Source organism: Myxine glutinosa, chromosome 3 (assembly GCF_964187855.1).
Source record: "Myxine glutinosa chromosome 3, kmMyxGlut1.1, whole genome shotgun sequence".
Taxonomy (NCBI): Eukaryota; Metazoa; Chordata; class Myxini; order Myxiniformes; family Myxinidae; genus Myxine; species Myxine glutinosa.
This window is the reverse complement of record NC_136263.1, coordinates 22591137-22615276: the sequence shown is the minus strand read 5'-3', so window position 1 is coordinate 22615276 and position 24140 is coordinate 22591137. Positions and strand designations below refer to the sequence as shown.

Here is a 24140-nt window from a genome sequence, read left to right as displayed (position 1 = left end):
TTACCAATTATGAGGAGATCCTCAGCTTTCCATTGATACCTTCGATGCATCATTGCTGTCACACATGACCGAGTACATGTTCATTGAAAATGACAAGTTCAAATCGCATTTTTACAAGTTTGGCTAATCGGTGCAAGACAGTTTGAAATGGACGCATTACTTGTCGACTGCCAAGTTGATTATGTAAAAATTTTAGCTGGTCTGGTAATCGTCGGTTGCGTCATCCTTTGTTTAAGATGGGTATTTAAGATGGGCCAACAGTGTATGGGTTTAGAGACAGTCTGAGTCATTGAAAAGATGGTTCAACTTACGACTGAACAGCGGACCTTTGTGGTTAACCTTTCACCAAACTGGAAGTTTGCAGCGAACTTGTGATGCGTTCAGGGAACGTTTCCCAGAACGGGAGCCTCCAGCAGCCAAAACCATCTGGCGAATGTTAGAAAATACCAAGAGCATGGCACTAGCCTCAACCGCAACAAGGAGAATTCTGGTAGGAGGCGCACTGGGCGATTGGAAATGAACATTGCAGCAGTAAGACAGCAAGTTTTGGAGCATCCTAGGGAAACTAGCGCAAGACGAAATGGGACGGGATTGCCTTCGGCAACATTCAACCGAATCACAAGACTGGACCTCCACCAACATCCATATCGGATTCACATCCGCCATCAACTTACGCCAGGGGAATTTGCCAGGAGGCTGGTGCTTGCCGGATGGTTGATAGCACGTTGCGAAGCAGATGTCAATTTCCTGCGGTATCTCGTTATCGGCGACGAAGCTGCTTTCACAATGGACGGCAAGGCCAATACCCATAATGTTCTTGCACTGACAGGACAACCCCCGGAATTTAATTTTGACACCAACATGAATCGACAAAAGTGGACTGTTTGGTTGGGACTTTGTGGAAGTGGTCAGGTGATCACCTGACCCTATACCATGTGATTATTTCCTTTGGGGACATTTAAAGAACAAGGTGTTCATAACTCTTCCCCGTGATCTTGACGAATTGCAGGGCCGTATTCGACATGAAGTGGATGCTTTGCGCAATGACCCGGCTATGGTGAGACGAGCAGTTCAGGGCATGCTCCGCCACTGTGAGCTTTGTGTTGAAAGGGGAGGTGGACATGTTGAAGGTATGGGTGCATAAAGGCCAATCATTCCTGAGAAAAGGTCACCTCTGACGTTCATTTTGCACCAATTATCCTGACTTGCATCGATTAGCAAAACTTGTAAAAATGCCATTTGAACTAGTCATTTTCAATGAACATGTACTCGGTCATGTGTGACAGCAATGATGCATGGAAGGTATTGTTACGGTCCGCGGATTAGATGTTACTTTTACCGAGCGGAGGTAACCGCGGCCGAACAGTTGTTCCCCGACTCACCCGATTCACCCGATTCACCCAGACGTTGGCCGTATCGTGCCACCGCTATTCAATCGGGAAAAGACTAAGACGACGAATGCAAAGAGGAAGAAGAAGACGTACAGAAGAGTAACGGGGTTTATTATTATTTACACACATAAGCAAAAAGAGCAGTCACGATTATTTACAGGGGACATGAGACGCAGGTGACACAGTGCAAATGACTAGCTTACCTAACAGGCTTAATTAATACCCAGGACAGAACAAACGAAGACACAGACTCACGCGGGGAATTGCAGAGTGGATTGGCTGGAAGGAGGAATGTTCAGCTCGGACCACAAGCTGGAAGGCTTGGCAGGGCGCACAGCAAGCCGGGCCTCGTCAGGCTGGGAGCGAGCAGGGCGACGGCGGCACGCGTATCTCGCTGCACGCGGCCGGGGCTGGTTGTCGCTCCACGTCTCGGGCTCTTTTGGGTCCTCCCCTTCTTTCTCCCAAATCGTCTGACGCGTCTTTCTCTCCTTGCGCACTTGTCTCTCTGAAGGTCGTCTCTTTTCAGACTCAGAACTCATCTGCTTGGGGAACGTCCCGCAGCGGGTTATATAGGCCCCGCCCCTCAACCTTTTCGAACCTCCTTGATCTTTCTTGCCACACCCTCTCGAAGTCCAACCCCTTGTTTGTGGTTGGTTGAGTGGGGCTTACTCACTCCTCCCCTCTCTGACGAGGTGGGGACCCGCCTTTCTTCCCCAACCCTGCCTCATGGCCAATGGCGGCTTTGGAGGGGATGTAATTGCCAATCGAGGCTTGGCAATGACGAAAGGGGGAAATGGAGGTTTTTGGGAATGGGAATGAAGGGAATCTATCTCTTTCACTTGGTGCAATGGAGTGTCATTCTAATGGAAGACAAGGCCTTACTCTAAAACACATAATAAGATATAAGCTACTGAACAAGGGTTTTATCGTGTCCTGCAATGTGGTGTTTATGGAATTAACTACCGAGACGCCCTTTTTTATCTTTACACAACTCTGGAGGCAGGAGGGGCCATATCCAACAATGTTACACAACAATTTCCAATACAATACAATTTTAAAAATGCCATCCTCATATCCGCAACACTGCACCCTCCTCCTCTTAGGCACAGCCCGGGCCTACAACTTTTATTTAGTGTGACACGTAGGTGTAGTTCCCTCTACTTTTAACCTGACCCTGAGTGCGACAGTTTTAAAACATAAATAAATATGTCCCGCTGCTCCATTGCACCCTGCCTAACAGACTCACGCCCACAGCTAACCGAATTGCGGAATGGTCTTCAAACTACACACTGACGGTGGGGAGCATTATTTACAATTGACGCTACTTTTATTTACAAAACGTAACCCAGGACCTGTAATTGTTCTTTCTGGGGGGGGGGAGACAGTCTACTCTGCATCGACGCACCATGAAAGCACCCAAAACCGCACCAATACACCCCCCAAGCACCAATCGGTGCAGTCACCATTGTTCAATGAAAATAAAAACAACAACCCCTAACCCTGCAGGTGATCTCTTGCTCTTCGGCTCCCTCTGCTGGCTATTATTATTTCTTCCAGTTGTTGTCATTTTCTTTGCTGGCGGCCTATTTGCAATAAAACTTGCCCAAATGTGTCCATTTTATTTATTTTATTTATGGCCCACAGGGCTGACTAGTGTGGTTCACCTGTGGGGCATCGGTGCCCTGTGGCCAAGGTCCGCCAGCAAGATTTCGGGCCCTCATGGCCGGTTCCAGCAGAGGGGCCAGGCCCCAACCCATGGGGTCCACCAGTGGTGCTCGGCCACAGACATGTGGTCCATAATGTGGTGCATCGATGTAGACAGCTGGTTCTGGGAGTTCCGGGCGCACAATGGAGGCCTCACGCACGCTCCCCTCGGCGCCCAATGGCGTACAGGTAATGTGGGAGACAAAAGGGGGACAAGACAGATGAGCAAGGGGTAAGGTCACAAGGGTACACATCAACAAGGCAATGCAAGGCGAAATGCGTACGGAGAGCGAAGTGAGAAAGCTCGTCCCTACCGTACGTCACCCCCCCCTGTCACCTACACTACCCTTGCCCTTACCCCAAATGTACAAAATCTACACATTACAAATTCGTCGCTACTGTCACGTTTTCCCCATATTTCCCCTACACCAAATTCGTCTCCACAATCCCTCTACTTCAAAATTTGCCATCACCCAATTCATCATCAATCCTCATAAGGAGGGAGAGATGGAACATCAAGCACAATGTCACACCCACGTCATGATGCGTCTCACAATCCAAAACATTTGCACCATCTATCTATAATTCCAGTAATCTCTGTGTGTGTGTATGTGTGTGTGTCTGTGACCACTGTTTCTCGACAACCACGGGTCCGATATACTTGAAACTTGCCAGGTATATTGCTGGGGACCTGAGGATGTGCCTTTTCAAGGTTTCATATTAATCGGACAAGTAGTTACCGAGCTATGTCCAAAAAACGATTCAACCAATCAGAGAGCAGCGAGCTATCACGTGTGCCGAACGTGGCGAACAGACTCTGCCTCGGACGGCACATTTGAGAGCGTATTCATTTATTTCCCGTTGGCAAACTATGTTGGCGCTATGTTGGCGTTAAACTATGTTTTAAAACTAATTAAAACTAATTTGCGATTCTTTCGCTTTCCTGCGCGTTTGTGCACGCTATGGCGATTTCTTTACCAAACTCCGCAAGCCGTTCGCTTTGGACCAAACCATTTCATGTAAATAGAGGGGGGGGGGGGGGATTGTCACCGTACTCGCAAGCCGTTCGCTTTGGACCAAACCATTTCATGTAAATAGAGGGGGGGGATTGTCACCGTACTCGCAAGCCGTTCGCTTTGGACCAAACCATTTCATGTAAATAGAGGGGGGGGATTGTCACCGTACTCGCAAGCCGTTCGCTTTGGCTTTGCGAATGGACCAAACCATTTCATGTAAATAGAGGGGGGGGGGATATAATTTTAGATATATATATAGTACGGGCATGCCCTAGTCTATCTATAATTCCAGTAATCTCTGTGTGTGTGTGTGTGTTTGTCTGTGTGTCTGTGACCGCTGTTTCTCGACAACCACGGGTCCGATATACTTTAAACTTGCCAGGTATATTGCTGGGGACCCGAGGATGTGCCTTTTCAAGGTTTCATATTAATCGGACAAGTAGTTACCGAGCTATGGCGATTTCTTTACCAAACTCCGCAAGCCGTTCGCTTTGGACCAAACCATTTCATGTAAATAGAGGGGGGGGGGATTGTCACCGTACTCGCAAGCCGTTCGCTTTGGACCAAACCATTTCATGTAAATAGAGGGGGGGGGATTGTCACCGTACTCGCAAGCCGTTCGCTTTGGCTTTGCGAATGGACCAAACCATTTCATGTAAATAGAGGGGGGGGATATAATTTTAGATATATATATAGTACGGGCATGCCCTAGTTAAAAATAATAAAAACAACCTGGCATGGTGTGGAGGTATGTCATCTCAGGTGAGTGGATGCAGATGGTGCGAGGAGACTTCATCCTAACTACTTTCTAAATGACTTTAACACACTTTACACTACCCGGGGTCTCTCCCTGCCAATCCATTGGCCAACTTACACTATGCGTTCTAAAAACCAATTCCCATTGACCAAACTGTGGTGCTTCTCAATTTGGGGTCTCACTCCCCCGATTCATCTCCCGGTGCCCTTGCACAATTTCTGGGCTGTGACATGTAGCTCTCCCAGCAGGTCTACCCACCTGCACACCTCCACCACTGTAGTTGCCACCCGAGCTTACCTAGCTCCTCACCCTAATATATCTAACTGGGGAAGGCCCCTCCTGGCTCTGTCACCCCACTCGGTGCCCTCTGGCACTGGGCTACCCGGGTCCGTCCTCCGGATCCTCGGGCCCCATCCACAACAACTCTACCGGCTCCCAGAGCCCACCTGCGGCCTCACCTGGCCGACATCCTCACAGTGGTGGAGTGCCCAAACCAACTACACACACTAACAGGCTACACGCCCAGCCATTTCCACAACACTAATGCACCCATCCAATCACCATTCTTCCACCCGCACCACAGATGCCAATATCCAACAAAAATTTACCAATACCCTCTACCTAACACTTACACTACCCGCCCCGGGTATTCGTGATGGGGGTCCACTCTTCCCCCATTCACACCTTCGCACCATCCACTCCACTCCATAGTTTCCACCATACTCACTCCACGACCATTCATTCCAATACTCCATATATTCCACACTCCATGTATTCCACACAACCATTCTCCATACACCTGTTGGTTGCACACCTGTGCAAGCATACCTGGTGCCACCTGCACCCTCCTCCTCTTCCTGGACCAGTTGGTCAGCACAACACCCATCACCTTCACTCACTCATACACTGCTCCACACACCTGTTCAGTTGCACACCTGTGCAATCACACCTGTTCAATCACACCTGTTCACCATACACTTTTCACAATACACTTCCGAATACACCTCCAACACTCACACGGCATCATCTCATCTAACTACTCCCCTCTGAAACTTGCGCTTCCCAGTCGTCCCTTTAAACGATTGCGCTCCCTCGTCATTATCATCCACTCTAAACTACCTGCGTCCCCACTACAGGTGTCATTGTCACTACCTAATCTTACCGTTACCTTATGTCATCTCTCTAGATCCCTACACACGATATATCCTAACCCTCCCGGGCTAGTTTTCACTGCCATCAACCCCATAAGACTAGTGCTCCTTTGCCCCCCGCTGTGAGGGATGGTGGATTGGCCATCCCACCACATCGGGGACGTCCCACTACCAACTTTGCTCACCAAATTTCAGCCAATCAAAAATTTGCCAATCACTCTACCAATCCTCTGCCAATCATCACTCTGCCAATCCTTTGCCAATCATCAAATTTTGTTTTTCTAATTTCGGGTCCAGACCACTATCCTCATCATTACAGTCTACTTTCTAGATCCTCTCGGTGCGCCAATTCACTTCCACAGCCCGGCTTCGTAAAGCCGAGCAATGAATGCGGGTTGTTTGGTGCCGGCGGCTGGATGCGTCCGACATTCGGTGCAGGGAAGGAGGTTTACCCGGGCCGAGATCCCACGCACCATCTCGGCACAGAGCCGTCCAATGGCCCGATCTCGACCTGCCGGAACGTCTCAACAAAAAGGGGTCGCCATGACGACCCTTCCTATCGGGCTGCCCGCTCCGCCTAGTGGAGCACGGACGCGGCCGTTCAAAGCGATGCCCAGCGTGGATCGCGTACGGCGGTCCTTTCGAACCCGCCGTGGTTCGGATCCCCGCTGGTCCTCGCGGCACGCGAAGCTGCCCGACGCGCACCGAGGGCCCGATTCGGCTATATGTCGTTCTAACCGCTAACCCGGTTACCGTCGATGCCTCACCTGCATGCTTACACCCCGCAGCCCGTTCCTTGCTCATACATCCAGCTGTTCCCATGCTCCTCGTCATTGCACCTTCTCTTACACACCCAGGTACACTCATTCCGCTCACAGACTTGGTCACACACCTGACCACCGAACACCTTGGCACACATTCGTCGTTCGCACACCTCACCAACACACCTCTTCGCGCCCCCTCCTCGGTCACCTCCTCTGTGACAACCACAGGTGTACTCTCACTCGCACACCCAACCACGTGTCTCACTACCAATTCCAGCGTGCATTCCCACACACGCTCTACCATTCCAGGTGTGCTTCCTTCCATTCCAGGTGTACTTCCTCTCTCACCTGTCACAACCAACTCACGCTCCGTGTCACTCTCACTACTTTCACCACCACTCTTGACAGCGCGCTCACCCTTACTCTCGACAGCGCACTCTTTCCTCATGCACCTGTCCGTTACACACCTTTCTCGCGCACACTCTCCCGTTACATCCTCTGTAACACTCACCACAGGTGTGCATTCTTTCTTACTTTTGACAGCGCACTCTTTCCCCATGCACCCGTCCGTTACACACCTTTCTCGCGCATCCTCTTGCGCACACTCTCCCGTTACTTCCTCCGTAACACTCCCACAGGTGTACACTCTTCCGTTACATCCTCTGTAACACTCCTCACTACGCGCTTCCATGTGCTCCCTCGCACACGCGCTACGACCGACTCAATCTCGACAGCACACTCACTCCTCGGCGCGCACTTTTTCCTCACACACCCCAGAGTCGGACATTCTCGCCCACCTCCTCTTTCGCACACCAGACCTGTCGCACACTTCACCAACGGCCTCTCACGAACACCCGGGTCCACATCAACCCCCAAGCCGACTGAAGCTTTCCTCACATCATGTACATTTCCACGTATATCGCCACTCACCTTGGCACCTCGTCTCTGCACCTCCTTCGCCACCTGCAAACTCTTTATTTGGTTAGCGAGCACATCATCATGATATGAACACAGACCTTGCACATATTCCATCACCTCCTCCTGTATTTCTCTCTTAGTTTCTGTCCGTCTCTTCTTAATTTCACTCACCTCTTCTTCCACTTCCTCTAATTTTTGCTTCACCTCTTTTATTTCCCGGTGCGTCTCCTCTATCTCGTCCTCTAAGGCTACCGTGACCGTTTCTATGTGCGTCCTCACCTCTCGGTCCTTCGTCTCCATTACTTCTGTCACCTCGTCCAACCTCGTTGTCAGTCCCTCACGTACCATCTGACATTGCCTCTGTGTCGCTATCAAGTCATTTTTTATGTCGTTTTGTGTCGCTTTTAACCCTCCTAGTACCGCAGTGTTCCTTTGAACCTGCTCCACTAACTCCGTCTGTCCCACCGTCAGCTGTTCTACTCCCTTCGTCAGACCCTCTATGCCCCCCTGTAACCTAGCCATATTGTTCCTCACTTCTTTCTCCATACGCTTTTCACCTCGCTTTACCTCCTCGCGTACCCCCGAGACCTCCTCACTTACACCTCGTCGTATCTCCTCTTTCATCTCCTCCATCTCTTTTGTAGATGCCACCCTCATCTGTCCCAATTCATCCCTCTGAGCATCCAATTTACTTTCTAACCCGATTTTCACCTCCTCTATCTGGTTCCCCATCTGTTCGATTTCCCGGGCGGATTGCTCCCCTATTGCCCGCAATTTGTCTTCCATCCTATTTTCTAGCCCCATTAACCTATTTTTCACCCCCTTTATCTGATTCTCCTGGGCAGCCATTCTATTTTCCACCCCCGTTAACCCATTCTTTACCTCTTTTATCCCGTTGTCTAACCCCTCACCGGTACCCCTCGCTTCGTCCCTCATTACCCCCAATTGCTCACTCTGAGCCCTCGCTTCGTCCCTCATTACCCCCAATTGCTCACTCTGAGCCCTCGCTTCGTCCCTTATTTGCTCACCCATTTTGGCTTCCAATCACTCACTCTGAGCATCCATCCGGTTCCCCATTTGCTCACTATTCTTCTCCATAAGGGCCTTCATTTGTATCATAAAAAGGTTCAAATCCACCGGTGGCGCTGCTACGGTCGCGGGCGCGGCAAAATTTGGTGCCGCTACACCCACGTGCGCGAGGACGCCATTTTGTGCGCCTGATACCTCCTCAACCTCATTGCCAATGTTCTCCTCCTCTCTTTCATCCACATACATTTCCCCGAGGTCCTGGGTCGATTCTACCCATCTATCTCTATCTCTCCCACCGGCATCCCGTCGCCTTGACCAGCCATGGCGCGATTTAAAAATTCGGGTTTTTGTAAAACAAAAGCAAATTTCGGCTACTCCAAATTTTGACCAAATTTTTTTTTTCTAGCTGTTTTAAAAATTTGGTTCGGGCCTCGTATCTCACTCCCCGACACCAATTGTTACGCCAATAGTACAATTGGTGTTCCAAAATTTGGGCTAAATAAATTTAGTCCCAGGTTCGAATCCCAACTCCTGACTACCAATTGTTACGGTCCGCGGATTAGATGTTACTTTTACCGAGCGGAGGTAACCGCGGCCGAACACGCGGCCGAACAGTTGTTCCCCGACTCACCCGATTCACCCAGACGTTGGCCGTATCGCGCCACCGCTATTCAATCGGGAAAAGACTAAGACGACGAATGCAAAGAGGAAGAAGAAGACGTACAGAAGAGTAACGGGGTTTATTATTATTTACACACATAAGCAAAAAGAGCAGTCACGATTATTTACAGGGGACATGAGACGCAGGTGACACAGTGCAAATGACTAGCTTACCTAACAGGCTTAATTAATACCCAGGACAGAACAAACGAAGACACAGACTCACGCGGGGAATTGCAGAGTGGATTGGCTGGAAGGAGGAATGTTCAGCTCGGACCACAAGCTGGAAGGCTTGGCAGGGCGCACAGCAAGCCGGGCCTCGTCAGGCTGGGAGCGAGCAGGGCGACGGCGGCACGCGTATCTCGCTGCACGCGGCCGGGGCTGGTTGTCGCTCCACGTCTCGGGCTCTTTTGGGTCCTCCCCTTCTTTCTCCCAAATCGTCTGACGCGTCTTTCTCTCCTTGCGCACTTGTCTCTCTGAAGGTCGTCTCTTTTCAGACTCAGAACTCATCTGCTTGGGGAACGTCCCGCAGCGGGTTATATAGGCCCCGCCCCTCAACCTTTTCGAACCTCCTTGATCATTCTTGCCACACCCTCTCGAAGTCCAACCCCTTGTTTGTGGTTGGTTGAGTGGGGCTTACTCACTCCTCCCCTCTCTGACGAGGTGGGGACCCGCCTTTCTTCCCCAACCCTGCCTCGTGGCCAATGGCAGCTTTGGAGGGGATGTAATTGCCAATCGAGGCTTGGCAATGACGAAAGGGGGAAATGGAGGTTTTTGGGAATGGGAATGAAGGGAATCTATCTCTTTCACTTGGTGCAATGGAGTGTCATTCTAATGGAAGACAAGGCCTTACTCTAAAACACATAATAAGATATAAGCTACTGAACAAGGGTTTTTATCGTGTCCTGCAATGTGGTGTTTATGGAATTAACTACCGAGACGCCCTTTTTTATCTTTACACAACTCTGGAGGCAGGAGGGGCCATATCCAACAATGTTACACAACAATTTCCAATACAATACAATAAAAAAAATGCCATCCTCATATCCGCAACAGTATCAATGGAAAGCTGAGGATCTCCTCTTAATTTGTAAACCACATGTAAATTGTCAAAATAAATAACCTTTGCATATTAACCCCTTGAATTCGGATTACCTTTTTTTTTATACGCACTGTCGTTCTTTGCTTGTGCATTGTAGACATGAAATGTCCATTAAGGTTTATCCCCCAGAGCCACCACGACCCACATAATGTAGAAAGGAATCGATAGTTTCTCAGAATCCAAGCACAGCACATTTCACTGGCTATTAACGTCCATTAGATAATACTGAATGTGCAGGGCATCATCACCTGGGACAACACGATATGTTCTTCAAGGTTTTTAAAATACGGTTAACAATTGATATAATGCTGCCGATCAGTCAGGCAAATTCTAACAGGGTCGGAGTTGACTTTCCTATATCGTCATCGTGTGCAATATGTATGGACAAGAAAATGAAAGAATGGGAGACATTTGGAGAGAAATGGAATATTTAGACTTGGGGCACCTTTAAGTGTTAGCGTTAGTGTTGTGCTGATGGATGAACTATATATGGTTGTGGTTCTGGGGTAGAGTGGGGTCGGGATAGGGTTGTGCTGATGGATGAAGTATATATGGTTGTGGTTCTGTGCTCGGTTACAGGTGGGCTAGGGTAGGGTTAGGGTTGTGCTGATGGATGAAGTATATATGGTTGTGGTTCTGTGCTCGGTTACAGGTGGGCTAGGGTAGGGTTATGGTTGTACTGATGGATGAAGTATATATGGTTGTGGTTCTGGGGGAGAGTGGGGTCGGGTTAGGGTTGTACTGATGGATGAAGTATATATGGTTGTGGTTCTGGGGGAGAGTGGGGTCGGGTTAGGGTTGTACTGATGGATGAAGTATATATGGTTGTGGTTCTGGGGGAGAGTGGGGTCGGGTTAGGGTTGTACTGATGGATGAAGTACATATGGTTGTGGTTCTGGGGTAGAGTGGGGTCGGGTTAGGGTTGTGCTAATGGATGAAGTATATATGGTTGTGGTTCTGGGGTAGGGTGGGGTCGGGTTAGGGTTGTGCTAATGGATGAAGTATATATGGTTGTGGTTCTGGGGTAGAGTGGGGTCGGGTTAGGGTTGTGCTGATGGATGAAGTACATATGGTTGTGGTTCTGGGGTAGAGTGGGGTCGGGTTAGGGTTGTGCTGATGGATGAAGTATATATGGTTGTGGTTCTGGGGTAGAGTGGGGTCGGGTTAGGGTTGTGCTGATGGATGAAATACATATGGTTGTGGTTCTGGGGTAGAGTGGGGTCGGGTTAGGGTTGTGCTGATGGATGAAGTACATATGGTTGTGGTTCTGGGGTAGAGTGGGGTCGGGTTAGGGTTGTGCTGATGGATGAACTATATATGGTTGTGGTTCTGGGGTAGAGTGGGGTCGGGTTAGGGTTGTGCTGATGGATGAACTATATATGGTTGTGGTTCTGTGCTCGGTTGCAGGTCGAAGCTGAGGCAGTGAACCGAGCGATCACACTCGCCAATCAGACAAACTGTCCATTGTACATCACCAAGGTGATGAGTAAGAGTGCCGCTGACGTCATCGCAATGTCTCGAAAGAAAGGTGAGATAGACTTCATTTTTCAGAGGTGAGCACAGCTATTGGTCGATGGTCGTTTGAAGGTTCCGTCTCGCTTGTAATTGTTGATCAGGATTTCTGCATTTTTTAATCTGTAAGAACAAAAGCTATTTTGCCCAGGTTACTCAATTCAGCTTCCTGTCCTGTACCATGGTAGAAAAAGATTAGACACAAAATCATTATGAGTCAAAAAGAAGCATCAAAAATGAAGATGAGATTGAAGAAGAAAAGGATCTGGGGGTAAAAAAGGAAATTCTGGGGAAAAAAAAAAAAAGGAAAAGGAAAAAAGGAAAGAGGAAAGAAGGAAAAGGAAAAGGGGAAAAAAAGAAAAGGACAAAAGGAAAAGGAAAAAAGGAAAAGGAAAAGGACCTGGAAAAGGATCTGGGGGTAAAACAAATTTGATGTGTCTTGGGGTAAAAACACCAGAGGTAATGTAACATGGCAGAAGATTGTTGCAACCTCCACGGTGGTTCAGCATAGGGTGAGTGAGCTATAACGTGAAAATTCCTCTCATGGTGTTAGTTCCACCTGGTCCATTTGAAGGTGGTGAAAGAGTGTACCAATCATGGTGGGTATGTTAGAAGGTGTGGTACCAATCAATGCAGATGTTGGGAAAGTACAGCTAAGCTGTGTTTGGAGTTTATGGATTGGCCACCATGCTTCCCAACACTTGGCACTACAACTATCGGGAATGCCTCTTCACGGTGGTTATACACCCCAATGCAAGTCGGGGGCCAAATCTGCCCCATTTCTTCCCTGCTGCCCAGATCCGTCAGGGCAGCGCAGTCAAGGTCAGAATGCCAATCAATCCCCCTATGGACCGGCCCTTTCCCTCTTCTCTGTCTCTCTCTGTCTCTCTCTCTGTGTCTCTCTCTGTGTCTCTCTGTGTCTCTCTCTGTCTCTCTCTGTCTCTCTCTCTCTCTCTCTCTCTCTCTCTCTCTCTCTCTCTCTCTATCTCTCTATCTCTCTATCTCTCTATCTCTCTATCTCTCTTTCTCTCTATCTATCTCTCTCTCTCTCTCTCTCTCTCTCTCTGTCTCTCTCTCTCTCTCTCTCTCTCTCTGTCTCTCTCTCTCTCTCTCTCTCTCTCTCTATCTCTCTATCTCTCTATCTCTCTTTCTCTCTATCTCTCTATCTCTCTCTCTCTCTCTCTCTCTCTCTCTCTCTCTGTCTCTCTCTCTCCCTCTCTCTCTGTCTCTGTCTCTCTCTCTGTCTGTCTGTCTCTCTGTCTCTATCTCTGTCTCTCTCTCTCTCTCTGTCTCTCTCTCTGTCTCTCTCTCTCTCTGTCTCTCTCTGTCTCTCTCTGTCTCTCTCTCTCTCTGTCTCTGTCTCTCTCTCTCTCTCTGTCTCTCTCTCTCTCTCTCTCTCTCTCTCTCTGTCTCTCTCTGTCTCTCTCTCTCTCTCTCTCTCTCTCTCTCTCTCTCTCTCTCTCTCTCTCTCTCTCTCTCTCTCTGTCTCTCTCTGTCTCTCTCTCTCTCTCTCTCTCTCTCTCTCTGTCTCTGTCTCTCTCTCTCTCTCATAAACGGTGCTACAGCTTCCGCTTTTTCCACAGGAATTGGTTTGAGCTGACCCAGCCTTTTTTGCTGATCTCTCTCTGGGCAGGGTTTTGGAGGTTGTAAACAGTGGCTACAGCTTGTGCAAAACACCAAAGATGCCTCACCCTTTTCATATGACTTCCGCTTTTTCCGCAGGAATTGGTTTGAGCTGACCCAGCTATTTCTGCTGATGATTTGGGCAAGGTTTTGGAGGTTGTAAACGGTGGCTACAGCTTGGGCAAAACACCAAAGATGCCTCACCCTTTTCATACGACTTCCACTCACACATGTGCACTCGGACACACCGGAAACGGAAACCATAGGCCCCCACCATGGTCATGGCTTTCCACTAAGTTTGCCTTTCCAGTAAACATTCCACACCATCATTCACTGTGCATCGTAAGCAGTAAGGCCACGATCTACTCCATTGTCCCTCCGACTGTTCCAAGCAAACTTTGACTTGATACCAGAGATAAACACTTGTGCACGAGATAGGCGCACTGTGTGTACCTTGCTGGTACTTATTTGTACTTTTCTCAGTAGGTTGGGGGAGGAGGGCGGCCTGAGGTGGGTCCATCGAGAGGTGATGTAACCTGTCCATTGTATGATGTTTTACCTGCTCAATGTCGTTCATGGGAGATGTTCATTACAAGCAAGTCCGTTGGAAGGAAAGCAACGTGGAAGTCAAACTGGCCGTCTCTCTTTGCATGACCTCTTGAGCGAAGATTTCTCCTTTGCCATTCTTTGAAAGGGCCTGGACCCCAATTGCATGGAAGGCTCCTTGGGAATCAAAGTGCTTACTGGCTACCTGTTGGGATTAAGAAGATTCCTTCAGTGGCATGGAAGCTCACCCGACTGCTTGGTGCTTCTGTTGTTATCCTAAGGCCCTTCAATCTTGTCTCCACATTGGGTTCACGGTGCAGAATTATATAATTTGCTGCCGGCTTCGATTGCATTAGCCATTTGTGATTCCCTTCAACGTTATCGGCCTTCTGTCGATATTGAATCAATGGCAGCTTGCTATCAGGGTTCTTTGTCGTCATTTTGTTCTGGAACTGCAAGTTTGTTGAACCGAGATTAATTTACTAGTTTTTCTTGTCGTTGTTCATGCCCCAACTTGGTTCGCTCGATTGTATAAGGTTTGTATGCAGCAGGTGCCGGTGACGAGTACAGCCCACCGCGTGCACCATTGTGTTGGGGACATTGTTGCTGCTGATGCAGTGCCCCTTTTGGGCAGGAATTGGTTTGAGCTGACCCAGCTTTTTCTGCTGATGATTAGGGCAGGATTTTGGAGGTTGCTCAGGGTCATGTCAGCTCATCTACTCTTCATCGAAAGATACCGAGGGATCTTTTATCGTCCACCAACTAATGCTACCAGAGACTTGCTTGACGTCCATCCGAGGGATGACACGCTTCATGATGTAGCGCCCTATTGAACCTAGACCGGATGAGACAACTCATTGGCAGGAGCAACTATCGGGGATGCCTCTTCGTGGTGGTTGTACCGCCCAATGCAAGTCGAGGTTAAATCTTCCCCATTCTTCCCTGCTGTCAGTCCCTATGGACCAGCCCTTTCCCTCTTGTCTCTGTCTCTTTTTTTTTTTTTGAATACAACATCGAGGCTCGTGAAAGAGCCAACATTAATCCCACAAAAAATCAGACACATAAAACATATAATAAGGGGAGCGGTAGACAAGATGGGGAGAGAGGGGGAAGCACACAAACACAACATTTGAGAGCAGGGACATCGAGAGATCTGTGGGAGGGACGGGGTTTGGGGGGAGGAGGCGTGGGAAGGGGGGCGGGGTGGGAGAAGTATAAAGCACATGGACACTGCTCGGACTTCCAGGAAAGAAGTTGGTTTTTCAAAAAAGTGGATCTGGGGTGAATTAGCGCGGGTAGAAAAGATCAAGGTTTGGGATGGGGGAAGATAAGAGATGGTGGTGAACAGCTGTTTTAAAGACCTGGAGGGAGGAGTGGGATTGAGGAGAGTGGGGGAGTTTGTTCCAGAGGCGGGAGAGGGGAATGTTTTACGGCCGGATGCCCTTCTGCCGCCAACCTTGTTGGTCGCCTCTTGCGACACACAGGGAATTACCAGTGAACTGGTGCTCAATTTGCCGACCTCAAAGGGATGACAGGCTGAGTCAGTCCCCCCTGGCATCAATTCAGCGATCGACCGGGATAAAACCCAGGATCCTAGGATCCCAAGCCGGCACCCTAACCGCTAAGCCAACACCAGGCTCTTCTGTCTTTCTCTCTAACTCTGTCGTGGCCCTAACTTCGTGAAAACGGTGGTACACCATCCTGGATGTAGGAGATCTCAGGGTCGTTCCTGGGAGATTGATCGGCTGTCTTTGTGCTTCAAGAGAACTGTCCGGGGCTATACAACAACAACTCAAAGGTAGCTCGTCAGGTTGTTGCAGAGGCCCAACCCTCTCGTGAACCCACCAACTTCCCCAACCATACTTGTAATGAAATTGTATCTAAGTTGAACCCAGGTGTCATTCGGCCTCTGTCCACTGCGCGCCAGTTATAAGAACTCAGACAGGCAGCGCTACGATTATTCCTGAGACATTTATCTGTGTGTAATGTTGTGCATACTTAGATGGTGCGTATTGGTTTTTGTTCCAGGCTTGCTTGTTCTAGTTTGCGGATCCATTACTGATTCCTATGAATGCTGAATATTGATATAATGCTTGTTGGTTTTCTTACAGGTATTGCTAGAGATCGATTCAGAATTAAACTCACACTTCTGGAGACAATGTTGTAACTCTGGTTTTTACAACAATACTCCTTTTACCATTCTGTATTGCGCTGTTTTGGCTGCATGTCCACCTGATGCCCTCCACCCCCATTTCATACTTCTGTTATCCAGCTGCACCAAGACCTTCAGCCTATATTATAAAGACACCACGAGACATTTAACATTTGCCTTGCAGATGGGACAGTTGGACCAATAACCGGTCCGTCCAAAGGATGATATGCTCCCGCAAGAAACCGAGCTGCCACTGTACCAGATGGTGCTTTTAGTTTGATGCAATTTCGTTCAGCATCAAACTCAAAATCATACAGCTCAGAGGCAATCCCGTTACCAAAATGAGATTTTCTGCTTTCTGAAATGTCGGTCAGTTGGAGTTAGATTTCAAATATGAAGGGGAAAACGATAACGATACTGCACTGAAAATGTTTTTGCAGCTGTTTTGCTTCTACGCGTGTTGCTCGAGGCTACAGCACTTCCAATTCTGCAAATCATTTAATTATTCATAAATACAAGCTTCACAGGTGGGGTGTGCTTGTAACAGGGTTCAGTGAAAGGCTCCTTACACTCCCTGAAGGATTACCTGTCCTGCGAACCGTTACATACATCTGCGCACCCTTTTGATCAACTTGGCTGAATCAGCCATTTTGAGTCGAGACTCCATTGTCGGCTCCAACGATGCCAAGCACTTTGATGCACCTGCAGCACATTGAATCTCCGCCACCCTTTCATCTCCGAAGATAAAGGGTGGATCAATGCTCTGGCATGGGTTGTGCAATGCAGATTTTGAGTAAATATATCGTTGATAAGATAATTTGTTGGCGATTATATTTCGCCACGTCTAATAAACTGCTGTAGAGGTGCAATTTCTGTTTGGGTTCTTCAACAATTCTGAAGCTTCTGCCTTTTCAACGTGAAAGGTTATATATGTACATACTAGTGGGGTATGCTTACACCATATAAACAATAAGTGTAAACAATCATCAATAGAAGCTTTATGATTACAGGCAAGCATCACCAACCTCCTGCTGGATATCGGGTTTTTTGTTTTTTACGGACGCGTTTACGTTTTTTAACGCAAATTTTCATTTTTATTTAACAGTTTACAGTTATATAAATTACACTTTTCAAACGCTAGATATCGACAGGTTTTTTTTAAACGGATGCTTTTACGTTTTTTACGTAAATTTTCATTTACGGACACTTTTTCTTTTTTTTTCCTTTACGGACATTATTGTCGTGTTTATTTCACACTTTACAGTTATAGAAATTACACTTTTGAAAAAATGCTAGATATAGATTGAGGTTTTTTTTAACGGATGCTTTTACATTTTTTACATAAAATTTCATTTATGGACACTTTTTCTTTTTTTCCTTTACAGACATTATTGTCATGTTTATTTCACACTTTACAGTTATAGAAATTACACTTTTCAAAAAATGCTAGATATTGATTGAGGTTTTTTTTCCAATGGATGCGTTTACGTTTTTAATGTAAATTTTCATTTTTATTTCACAGTTTACAGTTATAGAAATTGCACTTTTCAAACGCTAGATATCGATTGAGGTTTTTATAAACAGACGCTTTTACGTTTTTTACGTAAATTTTCATTTACGGACACTTTTCTTTTTTTCCTTTACAGACATTATTGTCATGTTTATTTCACACTTTACAGTTATAGAAATTACACTTTTCAAAAAATGCTAGATATTGATTGAGGTTTTTTTTCCAATGGATGCGTTTACGTTTTTAATGTAAATTTTCATTTTTATTTCACAGTTTACAGTTATAGAAATTGCACTTTTCAAACGCTAGATATCGATTGAGGTTTTTATAAACAGACGCTTTTACGTTTTTTACGTAAATTTTCATTTACGGACACTTTTCTTATTTTTCTTTACAGACATTATTGTCATGTTTATTTCACACTTTACAGTTATAGAAATTACACTTTTCAAAAAATGCTAGATATCGATTGAGGTTTTTTTTTCCAATGGATGCGTTTACGTTTTTAATGTAAATTTTCATTTTTATTTAACAGTTTACAGTTATATAAATTACACTTTTCAAACGCTAGATATCGACAGGTTTTTTTTAAACGGATGCTTTTACGTTTTTTACGTAAATTTTCATTTACGGACACTTTTTCTTTTTTTTTCCTTTACGGACATTATTGTCGTGTTTATTTCACACTTTACAGTTATAGAAATTACACTTTTGAAAAAATGCTAGATATAGATTGAGGTTTTTTTTAACGGATGCTTTTACATTTTTTACATAAAATTTCATTTATGGACACTTTTTCTTTTTTTCCTTTACAGACATTATTGTCATGTTTATTTCACACTTTACAGTTATAGAAATTACACTTTTCAAAAAATGCTAGATATTGATTGAGGTTTTTTTTCCAATGGATGCGTTTACGTTTTTAATGTAAATTTTCATTTTTATTTCACAGTTTACAGTTATAGAAATTGCACTTTTCAAACGCTAGATATCGATTGAGGTTTTTATAAACAGACGCTTTTACGTTTTTTACGTAAATTTTCATTTACGGACACTTTTCTTATTTTTCTTTACAGACATTATTGTCATGTTTATTTCACACTTTACAGTTATAGAAATTACACTTTTCAAAAAATGCTAGATATCGATTGAGGTTTTTTTTTCCAATGGATGCGTTTACGTTTTTAATGTAAATTTTCATTTTTATTTCACAGTTTACAGTTATAGAAATTGCACTTTTCAAACGCCAGATATCGATTGAGGTTTTTATAAACAGACGCTTTTACATTTTTTACGTAAATTTTCATTTACGGACACTTTTCTTATTTTCTTTTACAGACATTATTGTCATGTTTATTTCACACTTTACAGTTATAGAAATTACCCTTTTGAAAAAACGCTAGATATCGATTGAGGTTTTTTTTAACGGATACTTTTACATTTTTTACGTAAAATTTCATTTACAGACACTTTTTCTTTTTTTTTCCTTTACGGACAGTATCGTCATGTTTATTTCACAGTTTGCAGTTTTTACACACAGTTCACAGTTTACAGCTATAGCAGTTATAGAAAATAAATTTTTCAAATGTTAAATATCAATTTTGAGGGGGTTCTTTTACGGAGGGGTTTACGTTTTTTTTTGACATAAATTTAATTTACGGATGCTTTCCTTTATGGTTCTATGATTTTTCCTGGTGTACCGGCTTCGATGTCCGTCGGCATGCCAAATTTCAGCGATGACACACAGAAAGTACCGAACATTAATATCAGTCAGTCTGTCAGTGGTTAGAAAGAGCCTTATATATTTGATGCAAGGTAAACACAATTGCTTGTCTAATTACTAACAAGGTTTTGTGTTTTATGCTTTAAGTGACATATCATCAGTGGTCTTCTTCTTCTGCATTTGTGTGCAGCTCAAGGCTGTGGGATAGCATCATTGGCTGAGGGCATGGCTGTGTCGCTGATGCCCTCTGCTGGTTAGGGCAGGAATTTGTAACTTGTTCAGGGGTCCTGATGGTATGTTAATGGGTACCCCACTGAACTGAAAATATAATTCAGTGGGGTACACACCTAGTCAAAAGGTTTTCGATAACTGAAGTATTCTGGGAAAAGACCCCAAACATGCTCAATAATATACACTCTCACTCTAATATTCGTTTTTGGCAATTTTACTGAGTATTATTGAGAAAATGCTCCGTGCTGTTCGTTTCGTACATCATTCCATTAACCACTGGTGGATTTACGTGTCCCTGTGAGTACCCACACAGGATACTGATGTTCCTTACCCCTCGTAGGCACGGTGGTGTTTGGCGAGCCAATCACAGCAAGCTTGGGCACTGACGGTTCCCACTACTGGAGCAAGAACTGGGCCAAAGCTGCAGCTTTCGTGACTTCGCCCCCACTTAGTCCGGACCCCACCACCCCAGACTACCTTGCGTCGCTCCTTGCTTGGTTAATGTCCCATCAGCAACATGGCAGTGATTTTAATTTTAAGGAACACTGATACCCATTATGTACTGCATCAGGGTTATTTAGGGTAAACATTGTTTGTAGACGAGTGCAATAAGTACCTGGATATGTACAGGACACACTCCCAAAACACACACTCTCAGCCCCCCCTCCCACACACACACACATACACTCTCTCACCCCCACCCCCTCCCACACACCCACACACACACACACATATACACTCTCTCACCCTCCACCCCCTCCCACACACCCACACACACACACATATACACTCTCTCACCCCTACCCCCTCCCACACACCCACACACACACACACACATACACTCTCTCACCCCCCACCCCCTCCCACACACCCACACACACACATATACACTCTGTCACCCTCCGTCCCTCCCTCACATACACACACGCACCCCCACATACACACCACACACTCTCAACCACCCTCCCTCTCTCCCACCCACCCTCCCTCTCTCTCTCTCCCACCCACCCCCCCCCCCCACCCACACACACACCCCCACATACACACACACACCCCCACATACACACACACATCCCCACATACACACCACACACTCTCAGCCACCCTCCCACACACACACACATACACTCTCTCACCCCCCACCCCCTCCCACACACCCACACACACACACATATACACTCTCTCACCCTCCGTCCCTCCCTCACATACACACACACACCCGCACATACACACCACACACTCTCAACCACCCTCCCTCTCTCCCACCCACCCTCCCTCTCTCTCTCTCCCACCCACCTCCCCCCCCCTCCCACACACACACACAAACACTCTCTCACACTCCCTCCCTCACACACACACACACACACACACACACACACACACTCTCAACCACCCTTCCTCTCCCCGTCTCTCCTCCGCCCCACACGCTCTCAACCACCCTCCCCCCTCCTCCACACACACACACATACACACACACACACACACACACACATACACACACACACACACACTCTCAAACATCCTCCCTCTCCCCGTCCCTCCTCCACCCCACACGCACACGCTCTCAACCACCCTCCCCCCTCCTCCACACACATACACACACACACACACACACACACACATACAAACACACACACACATACAAACACACACACATACACACACATACACACACATACACACACACACACACACACACACACACACACACACACACAAACACACACACACATACAAACACACACACACATACAAACACACACACACACACAAATGCACACACACATACAAATACACACAAGCACACACATACAAACACACACATACATACAAACACACTCACAAACACACACGTACACATACACACACACACACACACACACATACACACACACCAAATGCACACACACATACACACATACACACACACACACACACACACACATACAAACACACACACACACACACACACATACACACACACAAATGCACACACACATACAAATACACACAAGCACACACATACAAACACAAACACACACATACATGCAAACACACTCACAAACACACACACGTACACATACACACACGTACACATACACACACACACACATACAAACACACATATACACACACACACATACACATACACACACACACATATACACACACACACACACACATACAAACACACATATACACACACATACACACACACACACATACACATACACGCACATATACACGCACATACACACGCACATATACACACACATACACACACATACAAACACACGTACACACACACACACACACACACACACACCCAGTAGTTTATATATTTTCTTCTCTCCTCAACCCTTTCCAGCGGTGATTTGCATGTCACAGGAAGCGCTCACTGCACATTCAGCACAGCCCAGAAAGCTTTGGGAAAAGACAACTTCACTCTCATTCCTGAGGGTACCAACGGCATTGAGGAGCGAATGAGCATTATCTGGGACCGAGCTGTGGTAGGTTTCGTGGGTGTGCGAGTTCCTCTGTGCACGTGTTCTCTGCTTTCTTAAACACTCCCACTAGCACGTCTTAATATGGCAAAGGGAAGGACAAACAGTGTTGTGTTGTCCTGTCTATTCAAACTAAATATTGTTTTATCTGCATGTAGTTCAATGTTCATGACGTCAGATTAAGGATAAAAGGAAGTGACTGTGAAATTCCTGAAAAAAACACTTTTCTATTTCCTCTGCTATCTCCACCTGGTCTGTCCCTTCGTTTGATTAGGCGACTGGGAAGATGGATGAAAATCACTTTGTGGCCGTCACAAGCACCAACGCTGCCAAGATCTTCAACATGTACCCGAGAAAAGGAAGAATTGCTGTTGGATCTGATGCCGATCTCGTTATCTGGGACCCAGACGTTGTGAAAACCATTTCTGCAAAAACCCATAACCAGGTAAAGCAAGACAGATTCTGCTACCCCGGAATTGACTACCTTCAATGGGGCATCTCAATTGTCATTGTGTGAGGCCATCGTCTGGATTTTACGAACATCCAACATTACTCCCGCCAGGGAGTAATGCATTCGCTCGTGTCCGTCCGTGTGTGTGTTCGTGTGTTTGTGAACAGGATATCTGGAAAAGTTCTGAACGGATTTGGATGAAAGTTGGTGGGATGATTGCCCTTGGGATAAGGAAGAATTGATTAGTTTTTGGTGAAGCTCAGGATATTATTCCGGATCCAGGAATTTTTTAAAGGATTTTTTACCATTGGAAGATAGGGCTCAGCAGCGGCCACCCACGGCGGGAGTATGCGCTCTACTGAGCTAGTTCTAGTTATTGTCTGTTTTATCTTTATCATAGAAAAAGCCCATCAAAAATGACGGGTTGGAAGTTTATTCGACCGTGCAGGCTCATGAGCGTGCGTGCCAAAGTTTGAAGCCTCGGCGTAGTATCAAATATGCGCCCCTCCCTCTTTATGGGACTGAAAATTCGTTTCTCGGCTTCTATTGGACGAAATCGGCTGCAATCTTCACAAGTAAATGCTTTGTACATCGAAGTGTTATGTTCCAAATTTCAGCAACATCCGTTTCCTCTTTATTATGTTTTATTAAGAAATGCCTCCCAAAGAAATGCCTCCCAAACCTAATAAATGCCTCCCAAACCCATCCCTCTCTGTACCCACCATACCCAGTCGTACCCAGCTGCTCCTGGACGCCGTGTCCTTTCCTCCTGACAAGGTGGAAACGTTTCTGTCAACCCTCGACTCTGATTCTGCAACTGGACCTGACGGCATCAGCCCACGGGTCCTAAAGTCCTGTTCTTCCGCTCTTTCACTCCCTCTCTCTGTTCTCTTCACCCTCTCTTTTGCTCAAGGTCAACTGCCATCTGCTTGGAAATCAGCCAACATCACCGCTTTGCACAAAAAGGTGCAAAAACAGATCCTAGCAACTACAGACCAATCAGCCTTCTCCCAATTATCAGCAAAATCATGGAATCCATCATTGCTTCGGATATGAAATCTTTCCTCTTCTCCAATGGCTTGATCTCTGATCATCAATTTGGATTCAGACCTGGTCACTCTACTCTGGACATGCTGCTTCTGCTGTCTCAACAATGGAGGGAGGTCCTCAATGCCAAACAGGAAATTAGAGCTGTCTCCCTCGACATATCACGTGCCTTCGATATGGTCTGGCACCCCGCTCTGCTCACCAAACTCTCCTCCTTTGGTATCCATGGAAATCTCCACGCATGGCTGGCGGACTTCCTCTCTAGTCGTCGTCAACGTGTGGCCCTGAATGGATTTCTCTCATCTCCTCTTCCTGTTCAGGCTGGAGTTCCCCAAGGCAGTGTTCTGGG

General features: G+C 46.5%; 1 protein-coding gene across 4 annotated transcripts in view; it reads left to right on the top strand.

Annotated features, from left to right (window-relative positions):
- The window catches only part of LOC137423756 (dihydropyrimidinase-related protein 2), a 72470-nt gene that overhangs the window by 32579 nt on the left and 15751 nt on the right, over positions 1–24140 (top strand). For all 4 annotated transcript variants that reach the window (XM_068111235.2, XM_068111234.2, XM_068111236.2 and 1 more), the window contains exons 8-11: positions 11900–12020; positions 20130–20286; positions 22158–22299; positions 22568–22738. In XM_068111235.2, coding sequence (XP_067967336.1) covers positions 11900–12020; positions 20130–20286; positions 22158–22299; positions 22568–22738 — 591 coding nt within the window. The remainder of the gene's footprint in view (positions 1–11899; positions 12021–20129; positions 20287–22157; positions 22300–22567; positions 22739–24140) is intronic.